The sequence below is a fragment of the Rana temporaria genome, chromosome 9 (assembly GCF_905171775.1).
Source record: "Rana temporaria chromosome 9, aRanTem1.1, whole genome shotgun sequence".
NCBI classification, from domain to species: domain Eukaryota; kingdom Metazoa; phylum Chordata; class Amphibia; order Anura; family Ranidae; genus Rana; species Rana temporaria.
Window position 1 is genome coordinate 127,831,767 of NC_053497.1, and position 17,968 is coordinate 127,849,734.

General features: G+C 45.2%; 1 protein-coding gene across 1 annotated transcript in view; it reads left to right on the forward strand.

The window, feature by feature from the left end:
* Positions 1–17,968, forward strand: part of NPDC1 (neural proliferation, differentiation and control 1) — a 147,917-nt gene that overhangs the window by 79,633 nt on the left and 50,316 nt on the right. Inside the window, exon 2 of the mRNA XM_040324463.1 lies at positions 12,016–12,141. Coding sequence (XP_040180397.1) covers positions 12,016–12,141 — 126 coding nt within the window. The remainder of the gene's footprint in view (positions 1–12,015; positions 12,142–17,968) is intronic.

Genomic DNA, 17,968 nt, shown 5'->3' on the forward strand with positions numbered 1-17,968 from the left:
AGAGGTCCTGTCCTCATCGACATGGGGACAGGGTGCTCTGGGGTGGGGGGGCCCGCAGTGCGCCCCCCTGCCCCAGAGCACCCAACCCCCCCATGTTGAGGGCATGCGGCCTGGCACGGCTCAGGAGGGGGGGGGACGCTCGCTCGTCCCCACTCCCATTCCTGACCGGCCGGGTAGCGTGCTTTGGATACGGGTCTGGTATGGATTGTAGGGGGACCCCCTACGTCAATTTTTCGGCGTGGGGGGGTCTCCTTACAACCCATACCAGACCTAAGGGCCTGGTATGCTCCTGGGGGGGAACCCATGCCGGTTTTGAATTTAAAAATTGCCGTGGAGTTCTCCTTCAGGAATGCATACCAAATGCCGTCGCTGGAACGGGCCTTTACAATGTGTGACTAACTTTCCACATTATAAAACCAGCCCTAGTTTTGCGCAGGCAAATTCGGAACTTACGCAGAAATCACAGTGCTGAAATGCTTTGAAAATCTGCTTAAGTCCTCATTTGAATACGCAAAGCTGCATTTCCATGAGAAATGCCCCCAGCGGCGGATGCGGTACTGCATCCTAAAATCTGACCGTGTAAGTGTCTTACACATGTCAGATTTTCTGCCTAACTTTGGAAAAAGCCTTTTGAGAATCGTTTCCAAAGTTAGGCACAGGGATACGCAGGCTGAACAGCAGTTAAGTCTGCGTATCTCTTTTGAGAATCAGGCCCTATGTTCGGATTTTTTCATACATTTTCAGACTTACATTGATCAAGTCATTTTGTCCAGCTGGTTGGGTGCCATAGGGAATAAAGGCAGCTGGAATCTGGTTTCCACGGACAATGCAGAATTCTAGATAAAGATACTTTTAATAAACAAGGAATCGTCTAAGGAGAAGTTCTCCATATGGCAGTATTCTGTCATTCCCCATCTTCTCCCCAGTGACTGGTACACGTGTCTTTCTCCGCGTGTTCCTGAACGAAGCCACGTGAAAGGATGCTCTGAAGGCCGCCAGGCTGCGTGCGCCCTCTCTGCCTCCCCTATGTCCTTTGTTGTTTGCAGCAATGAAAGCTGAATGCAGGCATACATGATTGTCTGTGTTTAGATGCACTACTTTTCCTGAGCTCCGCATCTGTCATTAAAGGGAACCTGTCCCTCACAGCCGATCCAGCACCTGGAAGTGGTCCTCGTGTCGGAGGAGAGCCCAGCTTTGTAGCATTCTGTATGAAGACATGCTCCAGGTCGATTACGTTTTTTAGGTGGCATTAACACCAGATGAGATCCTCGGCGGTTCCAATTTTTTTGCCATCCTAACAGGTTCCCTTTAACCAGTCAGATTTTTCTGGCTTCACAATTTTGGTGCTGCATGCCCTAAGATCATTGTTCCCAGGACTGGACAAGCTGCCTGTGCAAATGAAGAGGCGTTAATTAGCGTTCATTCTTTAGGGCAAGACTGAACCTCCGTCAACTTACTGTTGTTGACAGTGGGCCATATTCTGAGTAAGGATACGATGGAGTATCTCAGGATACTCCATCGTATCTCTCTTTTTTGGCCAGTGTATCTATGCGAGTGATTCTTAGAATCATTTTCGCATAGATACGCTTCAGATCCGACATGTATAAGTCACTTACACTGTCGGATCTTAAATGTAATTACTCCGCCGGCCGCTAGGTGGCGTTTACGTTCACGTCTCATTTGTTTATGCAAATGAGCCTGATACGCCGATTCCCGAACGAAATCGTGTCGCGTAACCGTCGCTAACGTCGTTTGCGTAGGCGTAAGGTTACCCCTGCTATATGAGGGGTAACCTTACGCCAGTCCCATGTAGGCCATGTTAAGTATGGCGTCGGGTCCGCGTCGTGTTTTCCCGTCGGGTACGTTGTTTTACTAAGTCGTCCGCGAATACGACTTTACGTCAATGACGCACACGTCGGCGTCATTGACGTTTTACACCGAGAACTGGAGCATGCGCACTGGGCTATTTTAAGCCCGGCGCATGCGCAGTTCGTTAGAATCGGGGGCGCGCTTAATTTAAATAGAAGCCGCCCCCTTGGATTTTATGCGGTGATACGCCGGGCCAAATACACTACACCGCCCCAAACTACGGAGCAAGTGTTTGGGGAATACAGCACTTGCTCCTGTAGGTTGGGGCGGCGGAGTGTAAATGGCTTACGCGCCGCCCGCTTACAATCTACGGGAATATGGCCCATAGTTCCCAGGACTGGACAAGCTGCCTGTGCAAATGAAGAGGTGTTAATTAGCGTTCATTCTTTAGGGCAAGACTGAACCTCCGTCAACTTACTGTTGTTGACAGTGTTCCCATTGTTTAATTTATTCAATGAGACCCAGTATAGCAAGACAAACCTGACAGAGCTTCTTAAACTGCAAGTGCTGCGTTTTTCATGCGTTTCTCTTGCATTTTTACTGTTTTCTTCCACATGACAACAGACACCTTCCCTTCTTAACAAAAAACGCAAAACACTTTAAGAACGTGTCAAAAATGCATGTGAAAATACACAGAACGCACCAGTAAAGTATCAACCGCAACCTGCATCGGTGTGAACCTAGCTTTAGTGTTCATGTAGAGCAGGGGTGTCAAACTCAATTTCATTTGGGCCGCATCAGCATTATGATTGCCCTCAAAAGGGCCGGTTGTATCTGTAAGATTAGATGTCCAGCGCATTCCCCTCCCCTTTACATTGGATGTTAAAGCGGATGTGCGCTCAAAAAAAAATATTAAAAGCCAGCAGCTACAAATACTGCAGCTGCTGACTTTTAATATTAGGACACTTACCTGTCCTGGAGTCCAGCGGCGTCCGCAGCAGAGGACGAGCGATCGCTCGTCACCCTGCTGCTCCCCCCTCCATCCACAGTGAGGGAACCAGGAAGTGAAGCGCTCCGGCTTCACTGCCCGGTTCCCTACGGCGCATGCGCGAGTCGTGCTGCGCCCGCCGATTGGCTCACACGCTGTGTGCTGGGAGCCGAGTGTTCCCAGCACACAACGGGGGACAGACGGGAAGTCAGGAAAAACCTGTCTTTTGCCCGTGACGTGTGGCCGGAAGTGGGTGCAAATACCTGTCTTTAGACAGGTATCTGCACCCCCCTCCCCCTGAAAGGTGTCAAATGTGACACCGGAGGGGGGGAGGGTGCCGATCAGCGCAACTTCACTTTAGGGTGGAGATCCGCTTTAAGAGCCGCCCCACCATCAGAAGTTGAGTCCCCCATCCTCCCTTACATCACAGTGCACCCCCCATTCCTTATGCTGCTGGGAAGAAGCTGAATGCATTACTTGAAAGCAGAAAGTAAGGGTCTGGAGTAGGACCAGAGGAGGGCTGGAGCTCTCCTGCAGCTGCAGGAAAGGTGCAAGGGCCACATGAAATGGGCCGGATTCGTCCCCCGCGGGCCTTGTGTTTGACACCTGTGATGTAGAGGAAGGTTAAGCATTAGGGGTAAAATAATTATAATATAAGGGATACTCTTTTAAAATCTTGTTCTTGGTACTAAGAACCCTTTTTCATAAGTACCAGCACACGAACATTTATCACCTTTTTCCTAGACGCAGATCATTTATCTTGGTGGATTTATAAAACCTGGATGGGAAAAATGGTGCCATTCATAACAACCAGTCAAATCTTTTTCTTTCATTTACTAAGGCTGGCCATATATTAATCTTCTTTTTTTTTTTTTTTTTATTCACCCAGCAGGTTGAATGAAAAAAAAAAAAAAAAGACCCAATTCCCCCATCTACACATTTGATGTGGATAGGGGAATTGTTCCAGCTGTACCATTGTGCTCTGACAACTGGGAGCCTTCCCCACCATCATAATATACTGATCGATATTCCCGGCTATAGCTGGCGGCACTGATCATTCGGAAAACACCCAACAGGCTAGTTGTACAGATGTGAATTGGTAGATCGACATCTGTACAACTAGCCTGCCCATGCATGGGATCAAATTTGGCAAGGCCCCGCTGAACCGGACAAATTTTGATCCACGTATGGCCAGCTTGAGCTTCATGCTGTTCAGCAGGGACCAGCCAAGATTCAAACCATGTAAGGGGCAGGCTGATTGTACCCATACCCAAGTGGATCCATCGGTTTGACTTGGGTACAACCAGCATGTGAGATTTTGTATACGATTATTTGTGTTCTCCCAGCAAGGATGGCTCCCCCTGCCGCCCCCACCAACAGGAGTGCACAGGGATTCCCACATCAGCACTGACTGTGTGGATGGAAGAATCAAGTGATTTTCTTTCCTACAGCCCGTGGTTGCAGATAAGAAAATTGCACCATCTGTGACCTGCTTTAGACCCCTTTCACACTGAGGAGTTTTTCAGGCGGTTTAGCGCTAAAAATAGCACCTAAATCCCGCCTGAAATCTACTGCCTGCAGTCTCGGTGTGAAAGCCCAAGTGCTTTCACACTGAGGCGATGCGCTGGCGGGACCGCTCCAAAAGTCCTGCCAGCACCATCTTTGGAGAGGTGAGAGGAGCGGTGTGTTTACCGCTCCTTCCCATTGAAAACAATGGGACACCGCGGCTATACCGCCAGCAATGCGCCTCTGCAGAGGCGCATTGCCAGCGATATTAACCATTTTTTCGGCCACTAGTGGGGGGTTAAAACCGCACCGCTAGCGGCCGAATACCGCCACAATTCCGACAGTAAACAGCCGCTAAAAATAGCGGCGCTATACCGCCACCGCACCTCCGGCCCCAGTGTGAAAGGGGCCTTAGTCACTAACCCAGAACGATTATGCAGATGAGGAAAACCTCACCATAACACCTCTTAGGGCTCATTTAAGCAAGCCATACACAGAGCGAATTTGCTCAATTCCCCCATCAACACAGATGGTGTTGATAGGGGAATCCCTCCCACGGAGCCATTGTATTCTCCCGGCGAGGGGGAGCCGTCCCCACTGGGAAAAGACGCTGATTGTTGCTTGTGGCTGTACCAGCCGCTATCGCTAATCGCACGTAAAATCCATGGCGATTTTTCAATCAACTTGGTACATTCAGTCTGGCCATATACACGGCTTGAATCCAAAACGTCTATGGCCGGGCTTACACTATGCCTGTTGCAGCGTTGATCGGAATGAATTACCACAGGCTCAATGCAAGGACACATAGAAAACAATTGTTCTCTGTTCATATCATAACACTATATATATATACTATATACTGTATTGCCTATAAATGAGTCTTTCTGATGCCTGTACATACTATACTGTATGATATTTGTATCAATACATTTTTATCATGTGCAATTTATTGCTCATATTATTCATGTATGTATATACATTTTTGAATAAATATCTATACTGTATCTACCTTTGTTACTCAAACTGCGCTCACCTCAATTAAAGTCCCAGGGCGACCTTTTGTATATTGCCTATAAATGAAGCACGTGTGCATTTTTACACATAGCAACATGTGTCACAACATATCAAGTACTGTGGTGCACAGAGTTGAATGAAATGTTTTTTTTTTTTTGTAATTAATGCGGTGCGTTGTAACAATGCCTCTACAAATGCACACCAGCGGGTACACATTATACTGGTACCCAGTGGTGTAAATAGACTCTACCTGCTTACATTTTCCGGATCAATGACTCAAGTATTGAAGCTGAAGGATCAGCTGACTGCCAGGTCACTAGCATTTCCATCAGGAAGTCAATAATGGCAGCCAATGTATTTTGAGAGATTCTCTAAATATCAGAGATGAAGCTGATCACTTAGACTGCTGGGTCCTTCAGTTTGCTTGGTCTCTTGTACTGAGCGGTAATCTAGCGTCACATGTCTGTCTTGTTTACAAGAAACATGACGGGTAATAAGCCTCTCATAGCAATCATTTCGGCACATGGAAAGACCGGGGGCCTGGCTAATCTTACTAACCTGCTAATGAGATGTCTGGAGAGAGTTCTCATTTGCCGCAATGGAGCGCGGTGCCCGGCTCCTGTAATTGTTTCCATCAGAGTCAAGGGCATTAATAATACTGAACAATTAGACTTCTCTTAGAATTCTGTTTAGATGTTTTGTCTTTATTATAAGCTCCTGCACTCAGATTTAGAGGATTTGGTTTATGCTCAGCATCTATTATTCATTTTTTGTTTGCGATCTTTCGCAGTACTGTACAAAGTGAGGATACATAGGTGGTAGAACATAAAACAATAGTAAGGGGAAAGCTTTTTTTCAATCTCTTAAAGTGGAGTTCTACCCATAAATATAACATTACATCAGTAGTTTTAAAAAAATGTCATTAGTCCTTTACGAATTTTTTTTTTTTTTTTTTTTAGATGCCTTCAAAGTGTTGTTGCTAGGCAGAATAGTTAATCTTCCCACTTCCTGCACCTAGGTGCTTAAGCTTCCTAACCTACACCGCACAGACTCCTGGGAATGTAGTGGGTGTAACTTTCCAGGAGTCTGTGCATTCCCCAGTCTCAAAGAATCATGTGACTTGGACAGCACAGGTGCTGAAACCTGATCTGACACTGCTTGTGCAGCACTGAGCATGTGCGAGGCTGAAATCCAGGAAGTCATACAGTCTGGCTTCATGATGCCCACACTTAAGATGGCCCCAGTCAATTTCTATTTTATAAAGTGTCTAAATGCTGTAACAACCTAACAAAACGGACCTTAGTTTACAGACTAACTTTACTAGAATACATTAAGCTTGTGTATTACAGGGGTATTTATATGTAAAAAGTGAAATTGTGGCCGGAACTCCGCTTTAACATAAGGCATAGACAACCTAGGTATGGGAGATTTGCTGTAGGACTTGTGTTGCAGAAAGTAGCTAAAGCCCTGTGCTGGAATATAGATGTCGTATGTCTTTCTATAAAGATCGGTGTTAATGGCACTTTTAAAGGTGTGGAAATTTGGTGAGTGTCTGATGGCATGTAAAAGGGAAGGGGCAGCACAAGAGAAGTCCTATGGGTGTAATTGAGCAGCATTGACTAGGTAGTGGAAGGAAAAGTGTAGACCAGCCTTTCTCAACCTGGGTTCCATAGTACCTTAGGGTTTCTCCATAGGTTGTTAGTTTCTGACTCCCACAGGAGTAACCACTGACAACAATAATCTTTTTAGCTATCTGAAATGGGAAACTCTTCCTAACGACCACAAGTGGAAGGAACATTCTTCCCAGTGACTATCCCACTAATGTACTGTGAGCTGTAGATATAGTAATTATTGGTAGGGGTTCCCTGAGACCAGAAAGTCATTTCAAGGGTTCCTCCATGTTAAAAGGGTTGAGAATGGCAGTGGATAAGAGGAAATTCACAATTTACTTATAGACCTAAAATGACCGACATTCAGCTGGCCAGTGACTTGACCTTAGGCCCCTTTCACGGACTGATTGGGTCCGTCTTTCAGTTTTTTTTAGGAGGGACCGGTTAGAGTGACCCTCCTATGAAGTGGCGGTGGTCAACGGACACATGTCCATTAACGCCCACCAACAATCCGTTCCTATCTGCTAAAAACAGACAAATGGGGATCTGTTCCCAGTCCGTCTAGTCTAGTGGATTGGATCGGCTGGCAGTTGGATGTAAACAGACAAGCAGTTCATTTACATCCAACCACCCATAGAGGAGAACGGGTTGTGTCTGCTCTGCATAAGCAGCGTTGACACGGACAAGCCATCAGCCTGCTCAGCAGGGATCAGCAGAAAGTTGTATGCTGCATCACTGCTGTGCCCAAGTATACTTTTCAACACAATTTTTTATCATTAATGTAACATTTTTGCTTTACAGATAAACATTTTATACAGGATGTACCCATAGCACAAACACCACCAACACCAGTCAAAGCCAATTATAGCTTCTATAAGGAGAGAGCCATAGCAGAAGCTGTTTTCCTTCAGACTAAGACTTTGTTCTATATTTTAAACAGTACCTACAGATAAAGGTGATGTACTTGAATAAAATGCAATAAAATTATGCCTTTTCAATAATTTATCCAATGATCACCAATAGATGCAATGGTGTACTATGGATAAAGTAGGTACACCCTTGGCCTTCAACTTCTAATAGGCATTTTGCATAACTACCCGCCAGTCTCTAAGAGAAGATTCAATATCTGCATCCCTTTATAAGTAATTAACCCTTAGGGTTCTCACCAAAAATGTACTTTCTTTATCAGAGGAGGCCTAAAATCTAACGTGTATCTTAGTGCAGACTTCTGGGACAAACACTGAGCCAATCACACAAGCTGGAAATGACATTTTTGGGGATGTTCTGTACACCAGCAGTATACAGATTGCCTCTGGGTAGCCATATTGCATTGAATTTTACAGAAAATATGACTTGTGTAGCAATCGGGGTGAATCAATTTAAATCATAATTTTTAAAGAGCAACTGTCATCTCTGTCCCGCAGCGGCTCCTCTTCTGACCCGCTGTTGACTCACCAACAATCTCATTCACTTTAATGGGATGGCTGAGGGACGTGGCGGCAGCACGTGGGTGGATGCCTGTTAACAGGCGCTGCCATGATGGATCTGAAATGACAGGTGCTCTTTAAATGTAAGGACTTATTTTTGCTGGTAGTAAGAATCTTTAATAATTGCAAACAAAATGAAGCTTTCATATTTAGATTAATAAACTGTCAGGATAGTAAATATTTCCAAACTGGGTCTCTTTTTTGCTGCCATTTTGCTCTTCAAGGGAGGAATAAAGCACTTCAAGCTTTGTGCAGAAAGATCACAAGGTTTAGAAGCTGCTTAGAAGGTTTCACTCATTTTTACTGCATGGCCTTCCTCCTCACACTTGGAGCCTGATAGAGATACATTTCTCTTCAAACAATCATACAGTTTGTAATGTACATATATTTTCAAAACAATGGGATAAAGGAATATTCCTGAACTTTTTTTTATCTCATGTTTACTGTGAAATTGTCTGAATGCATTGCATGTTATCTCCGATGGCAGAGCTTGGATTCATTAAATTAGTTTACCAAAAATGTAAATATTGCAGAATTTACAGCAGGGGTAGGCAACCTGTGGCTCTCCAGCTGTTGTGGAACTACATTTCCCATGAGGCATTGCAAGGTTGGCAGTTAAAATTACTCCCAGAGGCATGATGGGGTTGGCAGTTACAATTATTCCCAGAGGCATGATGAGGTTGGCAGTTACAATTACTCCCAGAGGCACGATGGGACTTGTAGTTCTGCAACAGCTGGAGTGCCACAGGTTGCCTACCCCTGATATACAGCCTCATGCTACCTAACCAAGCTCCATTTCATGCTGAATAAACTAAATTATTAATGTATCTTAAATAGAAATCTATCTTTAGATATATTTTTTACTCCAAATGCTCACATAGATTTACTGCGGCACAATGGCACCGTTGCTCGAAACATCGTACAGGTACAGTGTCTCCTTTAAGCGCTGCCAGAGGGTACATGCGCCCCCGCATGGCGGGGAACCCGATTTGCTTGGCTGGCTGGCGCAGTCGCGTGCACGAGAGCCAGCACGGAGATTTGTCTGTAAACACACAAATTCCTGTTCTGTCAGGGGAGAGGAGACAGATCCTTTGTTTCTACTAAGTAGGAACAACGATCTGTCTCCTCCCCCAGTCAGTGCTAGCCTCATACGGTTAGAACACATCTAGGGAACTCACATTTAACCCATTGATCTCCCCCTAGTGTTAACCCCTTCCCTACCAGTGACATTTACACAGTAATCCGTGCATATTTATAGCACTGATTGCTGTATAAATGTCAGTGGTCCCAAAAATTTGTCAAAAATGTTCGATCTGTCCACCGCAGTACCGCTAAAAATCACAGATCACCGCCATTACTAGTAAAAAAAAATGCCATAAATCTTTCCAAAAATCTTATTTTTGAATAAAAATATATAGAAGAATATATATCGACCTAAAAGTAAAAAATATATATATTTTTTTGTTATATAGCGCAAAAAAATAAAAACCGTAGAAGTGATTAAATACCACCACAAGAAAGCTCTATTTGTGGGGGGAAAAAGATGCATGACCGCGCAATTGTCAGTTAAAGCGACGCAGTGCCAAATTGTAAAAAGTGCTCTGGTCAGGACGGGTGTAACATTTTCCGGGGCTGAAGTGGTTAAGATAGATTTGATAATTAAAAAAATTCTGATTTAAATAAAAAAATCATTTTTTTTTTGTTTGTTTTTTAAATCATTGATTTTTATCCACCCTGGTAGAAATGGAATAAGCTTATTTGCTATATTTTTTCCATGATGGAGGAGTTGCCCTTTAAAATTACTTTTTTGTTTCCTTTGACTTCCATGGGGAGAGAAGCAGTTCTGATGTAAAGAAAGTCTAATTGGCACAGGCCCTAACCTTGCTGGTTTCAGATGCCGCTCTCTAGGTATCCCACCAAAGAGTTAAAGGCCTCTGAGTATCACCAGCTGCCAATAACGCGCTCTTTCGCCTGGCACTGAAAGATGAGGCTTTGCTGCTGAGAGTTCCCCATCTCCAGGAGACACAAGACAGATGCTTGCTGTGTAACAGACTCATTTATTGGATTGCCTCTGCACAGAACACCATCCTGCCGCAGGCGTGGGTGGGAAGATGGCGTCCAGAGCAGATTCTGCCCAGACTGATACAGTATTTTATCTATGTAAAATCTCAGCTCCTAATGCCTCGTACACACCACCAAGTTTTCTGACGGGAAAACTGCGATGAACGCTTTTGGCCGGGAATCCCGGCCGTGTGTATGCCCCCTCGCAGTTTTTCCGACGGGAAAACTGCCAAACCCGCTGGCAAAAAAAAAGAGAGAACCAGCTCTCTTTTTTCCTGTCGGGATGCCACGGGGCATTAGAGTGGTCCTCACTTCCTATGGTGGTGGACATTTCTATCATATTCAAAGTTTTCTCTCCCCCCCCCCCCCCCCCCTGCTCCTGTAATAGTTTGTAGTGAGAGTACAGGCGACCTGTTGCATGGAATATGACTTCTTGCTGGGTGTTTTGAACTGTATTTTCTAGCATGTATTAAAGGGATATGCTGGTGGTGTACTTGTTTATACCAGAGTTTGACAAATTTGCTTGGAATCTAGGAGCCAGCTAAAAAAGTTAGGAGCCAGAAAACGCGCCCCGTCCCCCCCAAGCTCGCACGCAGAAGCGAACGCATTCGTGAGTAGTGCCCGCATATATAAACGATATTCAAACCACACATGTGAGGTATCGCCGCGATTGGTAGAGCGAGAGCAATAATTCTAGCTCTAGACCTCCTCTGTAACTCAAAACATGCAACCTGTAGAAGTTTTTTAAACGTCGCCTATGGAGATTTTAAAGGGTAAAAGTTTGTCGCCATAACATTATCTTTCACAATATAAAAACAATTGGGCTGACTTTACTGTTGTCTTATTTTTTAATTAAAAAAAGTGTATTTTTTTTTCCCCAAAAAAGTGCGCTTCTAAGACCGCTGCGCAAATACGGTGTGAAAAAGTATTGCAACGACTGCCATTTTAATCTCTAGGGTGTTGGAATAAAAAATATATATAATGATTGGGGGCTCTAATTAGAGGGTAGGAGATGGCAGTAAAAAACACATTAGAATTGCTGGATTGCTGTTTTACTTGTAATGCCAACGGCCACCACAAGATGGCGCCAGATCACATAAGGAAGCTTAGGCCTGCAGAAGGCCGCAAAGCCGCGGCCTCAATTACCGGCCGGCGTAGGCCCGCCGCGACAGCGCGGCGGGAGAGGTGGGGGCGCACGGAGATGCAGGATTCTGTGTCTCCGCGCGGCCCCCACCTCCCCCGCCGCGCCGGTCGGTAATTGAGGCCGCTGCCTTCTGCAGGCCTAAGCTTCCCTGGGCGTCAGGTCACTATTTCTTGTCGCAATTGCGACCGGGCACCCGGATTTTGTCGAGCCCTGGTTTATACTGCAACACTGACTATTTTACTAATGATAACCACCATTGTTTTGAAGTATTTCAGGACATGGAATGGCCAATCTCACTATATATTGATATATACTGTACATTATTGATATATACTGTATAATCTATAGCAATCGATGCAGCAATTTATTAAGATGCTGTTTTTATATGTTTTTCAGATACTCCGAAATGTAAAAGTATAAACTGCGTCTTGGAAAAGAGAGATCCCTGTCCTAAGGACTCTTCAGAATGCGGTCACTGTATGCAAGGATACGTGGAGGCCATCGATGGCTCGTGTGTGCCAGGTACTCCACCAAACTATTATTGTCCTGGAATGTTTAGTCTCATTCTTCCTGTGATTTTTGGGCTAGGACCCCATTGGTCAGTACAGGTGATATTTAATCTAGGACCCCATTGGCCAGTACAGGTGATATTTAGGCTAGGACCCCATTGGCCAGTACAGGTGATATTTAGGCTAGGACCCCATTGGCCAGTACAGGTAATATTTAGGCTAGGACCCCATTGGCCAGTACAGGTGATATTTGGGCTGGGACCCCATTGACCAGTACCAGTGATATTTAGGGTAGGACCCCATTGAGCAGTACAGGTGATATTTAGGCTAGGACCCCATTGGCCAGTACAGGTGATATTTAGGCTAGGACCCCATTGGCCAGTACAGGTGATATTTAGGCTAGGACCCCATTGGCCAGTACAGGTGATATTTAGGCTAGGACCCCATTGGCCAGTACCGGTGATATTTAGGCTAGGACCCCATTGGCCAGTACAGGTGATATTTAGGCTAGGACCCCATTGGCCAGTACAGGTGATATTTAGGCTAGGACCCCATTGGCCAGTACAGGTGATATTTAGGCTAGGACCCTATTGGCCAGTACAGGTGATATTTAGGCTAGGACCCCATTGGCCAGTACAGGTGATATTTAGGCTAGGACCCCATTGGCCAGTACAGGTGATATTTAGGCTAGGACCCCATTGGCCAGTACAGGTGATATTTAGGCTAGGACCCCATTGGCCAGTACAGGTGATATTTAGGCTAGGACCCCATTGGCCAGTACAGGTGATATTTAGGCTAGGACCCCATTGGCCAGTACAGGTGATATTTAATCTAGGACCCCATTGGCCAGTACAGGTGATATTTAGGCTAGGACCCCATTGGCCAGTACAGGTAATATTTAGGCTAGGACCCCATTGGCCAGTACAGGTGATATTTAGGCTAGGACCCCATTGGCCAGTACAGGTGATATTTAGGCTAGGACCCCATTGGCCAGTACAGGTGATATTTAGGCTAGGACCCCATTGGCCAGTACAGGTGATATTTAGGCTAGGACCCCATTGGCCAGTACAGGTGATATTTAGTCTAGGACCCCATTGGCCAGTACAGGTGATATTTAGGCTAGGACCCCATTGGCCAGTACAGGTGATATTTAGGCTAGGACCCCATTGGCCAGTACAGGTGATATTTAGGCTAGGACCCCATTGGCCAGTACAGGTGATATTTAGGCTAGGACCCCATTGGCCAGTACAGGTGATATTTAGGCTAGGACCACATTGGCCAGTACAGGTGATATTTAATCTAGGACCCCATTGGCCAGTACAGGTGATATTTAGGCTAGGACCCCATTGGCCAGTACAGGTAATATTTAGGCTAGGACCCCATTGGCCAGTACAGGTGATATTTAGGCTAGGACCCCATTGGCCAGTACAGGTGATATTTAATCTAGGACCCCGTTGGCCAGTACAGGTGATATTTAGGCTAGGACCCCATTGGCCAGTACAGGCAACAAGAACACTTTACAAGACTAGGAATATATCCATTTGTATGTGCTTCCTTCGTACAAATCCACTACATTTAACCATGGTGGTTTACCTTGTTTAGTATCAGTCTTCCCAGATGTGTGATTTTATTCCTAGGTGAAGGAAGGAAGGCTGGGTCAGCTCCTGGCCTCTTATGTCTTTATATTCAGACATAGAGATTCCTCAGCCATTATTCCTAATTCTATGTACTGAGAGTGCAGGGCAGTAAGCTAAATCCACAGGTCAAATACAGCTATGTTGAATGTTTTTCAGGCACTGTTGTAATCTAGACACCGCTGATGGCCAGCATTGCTAAGCAGGTGACCTTGCCTTTCTCCTTTGCAGTTAAGCAATACAGCTGCCTACGAAGGAGCAGAAAGTACACTGATGACATTGTCCCTCTGCTCTCTTCTAATTAGCATATTCAGGGAGGGAGATGGAAAGCAGAAGAGCCCTAATTTGCGCTCTGCCCCTCCCTCTCCCAGTCTATGTGATGTGTAAGGGATGATAGGTAGCAGATATTAAATAGGTATTACACCCATAACCAAAAATGTATTCTATTGCAGCTTACCAATCCTTAGATGTGGTGGCTACATTTATTTTCTTTTCTTAGGCTTTTCCCTCAGTTTTCACCTGGTGATCTGGCCAGTAACACACCCCCTGTATTAGCATACCCCCTCTGGGTGAAGGAGCACAGGGGAAACCTTGGATGGCAGCATTGTCAATTGGGGGGGGGGACGTGGAGATGGCTGTCCTAGCAGATTTAGATACACTAACAAATTAAAGCCAGACTCCAGATAACACGTTATATTCAGTTACAGCAACTTTTTTTTTGGGATAAAGGTTTTACATGAATAAATAAAAGCTGATCTTTTTAACCACATCCCACCCGGCTACTGCATATATACAGCCGGGTGGGCACTCTCTCCTTCTAAGTGGACATTCAAGAACGTCCCTCAGAAGGAGGGGGATCGCGCGCGCATGGGGAGAGCTCTGTGATTAGCCCTCTTGATCACATGACGGCCGTGTCCAATCACAGCCATCATGTGATATAAATAGACAGAAGTTGTCAGTGAAGAGAGGAGAGCGGATCTCTGCAGCGGCCAGGGATCAGCGAGTATGAGCTGTTGTTTTACAGGCCTAGTTACACACAATGTAAATCACACCTGTCCCCACATAGTAAAAACACCTGTCCCCCACATAGTAAAAACACCTGTCCCCCACATATGTAAAAACACCTGTCCCCCACATAGTAAAAACACCTGTCCCCCACATATGTAACAGTAAAATCACATGTCCCAATGATCATCTGCACACATATGTCCGTGATCTCCTGCGCACATCTGTACATGATCATCTGCGTACATATGCCCGTGATCACACAAACCATTTATTATACACTTAACGGGATTTTGTTTTACCAAAGACATGTAGCAGAATAAATTTTGGCTTAAATGTATGCCAAAATTTAATTTTATTGACATTCTTTTAAAATAGAAAGAAGAAAATATAGTTTTTTTTCCAAATTTCCACTCTTTTTCGCTTAGATCGCAAAAAGATAAAAAAGTCGTGAATAAATACCACCAAAATAAAGCTCTATTGTGCGAACGAAATGATAAAAATTTAATTCCGCGCAATTGTCATTGAAAATGCGAGAGCGCTGAAAGATGAAAGTTGGCCTGGGAAGGAAGGGGGGGCAGAAGTACCCAGTATTGATGTGGTTAACCAGTTGGCAACCGCCCTATAGACGAAATACGTCTACAAGGCGGTTGCTTAACTCCAGGAGGGCGTCAATGTACGTCCTCCTAGAATCGCGCTCCCGCGCGCCCTGTGGGCGCGCACACGGGAGTCTCCGTGACCGCCGTGTCCTCCGGACCCGGCTGATCACGGTAAATCGCCGCTGATAGCGGCGGTTTACCACGTGATCGATCCGTCCAATGACGGAGCGATCACTAGTAAACAAACCGGCGTCATGTGATGACGCCAGTTCCTCCCTCTCCTCTCTGTACCGAACGGTACAGTGTGAGAGAGGAGAGGGGAGAGAGCGGAAGCAGCAGCAGCTGCTGCTGCTGCTGCGGGCTGGATCTGTGACACATGCAGTCACAGATCCAGCCATCGATCCCTCCCTGTGCAATACTCTGCAGTACCAGCCATACTCTGCAATGCCCCCATACTCTGCAATGCCCCCACACTCTGCAATGCCCCCACACTCTGCAATGCCCCCACACTCTGCAATGCCCCCACACTCTGCAATGCCCCCACACTCTGCAATGCCCCCACAATACTCTGCAATACCCCCACACTCTGCAATGCCCCCACACTGTGCAATACCCCAAAATACTCTGCAATACCCCAAAATACTCTGCAATACCCCAAAATACTCTGCAATGCCCGCAATACTCCGCAATGCCCCGCAATACTCCGCAATGCCCCGCAATACCCCACAATACCCCGCAATACCCCACAATACCCCACAATACTCCGCAATACTCCGCAATACCCCACAATACCCCACAATACCCCGCAATACTCCGCAATACCCCACAATACTCCGCAATACCCCACAATACTCCGCAATACCCCACAATACCCCGCAATACCCCACAATACCCCACAATACCCCGCAATACTCCGCAATACCCTGCAATACCCCACAATACTCCGCAATACCCCACAATACTCCGCAATACCCCACAATACTCCGCAATACCCCACAATACTCCTGCAACGTCGTCTATGGGGATTTTTAAGTAGCGAAGTTTGGCGCCATTCCACGAGCGTGTGCAATTTTGAAGGGTGACATGTTGGGTATCTATTTACTCGGCGTAACTTCATCTTTCACATTTATGCAAAAGAATGAAGAAAAAATACTAAATTTGCCAAATTTTATAACAGAAACAAAGAAATTTTTTTATTTTTTACAGAATTTTCAGTCTTTTTTCTTTTATAGCGCAAAAAATAAAAAACCCAACGGTGATTAAATACCACCAAAAGAAAGCTCTATTTGTGTGAAAAAAAGGACGAAAATTTCATTTGGGTACAGTGTTGTATGACTGAGTAATTGTCATTCAAATTGTGAGAGCACCGAAAGCTGAAAATTGGTCTGGTTATTAAGGGGGTTTACGTGCCTAGTGGTCAAGTGGTTAAGCACCCCTGCAAGTGGTGTGTCTTAACCCTCTGATCTGCTACATTTGAAGGAGAGCTTGTGGGGGTTTTTTGGGGGGTTTTTTGGAAAAAAAACAGTCCTGCTGACCACCCGATGAAAATAGAAGAAAAAAAAGCCTAAAAAAGAAAATGATTGCAGCCTTCACATCTAAGAAATAGTAAGCTGCGCTGCAGTATAATAAATGTTTGCTTTTGGGTTTAATTACAAGAGATATTCTGGTTTTATGCTAATTTTATATACAAATATATGTAATCCTATTCATTCAACACATACCTAGAATAAATTGTCTTTCAATGTCTCACTGGATCTCCGTGATTGAGAGACGAGGTCGGTCATTTTCAGAGGCCTTGAAATTCACATAATCCTTCATGATTTGTGTCTGAGGTCGGAAGGACCTCTATGGTTTGGGAACATGATGGTGGATTAAAATCAAGACAGATAATGCTGTGATGACTAACGCGGATGTTCTTCCCAGTGTGTCCTCTCTATACTAGGAGTAATACTAATTCAGTTTTATAGTCTCCTGCATTATACAGCAAGCAGTCGAATGCTTGAAAGCCATTCAAAGTTTATTGTATTGTACAATAACAAAAACTGGCAACTAAATATACAGATTTTGGGATGAAGGTGGAACAGATGGTTTACAGTCCAAGGGCCGGAAATGGGAAATTGCTGCTTGCTCTTGTTACGCTGCTTTTGATCAGTGCTGCATTGGACTTTATTTATTGGCCACTCAGGTCTTTGCATTGTGTACATGTCAACAGATTACGGGGCTCTCGGAAGAGGTAAGCTGTGATCTGTATGGTTTTGGTCCGTTTAATTGCCCACTGAACAGTATTGTGTGTCTGCCATGATATTGGGGTGATTAGCTTATTGGAAGAAGCAATTAGTGAGTCCATTTAGGGCAGGGGGTTCCAACCTTTTGAAGAGCAAGGGCCACTTAAAGCAGAGGTTCACCCAAATAACATTTTTATCAGAGCAACTTCTCTAGACTTGTAACATGTATAGTCCGCAATTTTTTTTTTTTTTAGGCTGTACATGCCGTATAATGTATATTTCCAATCTGGCCTCCGGGTGCTTCTCCCCGCGCGAGTAGGCGTTTCTATTCTGAGGAGACATGTCATCTGGGAGGTCGCCCAGATGATTGACGTCTT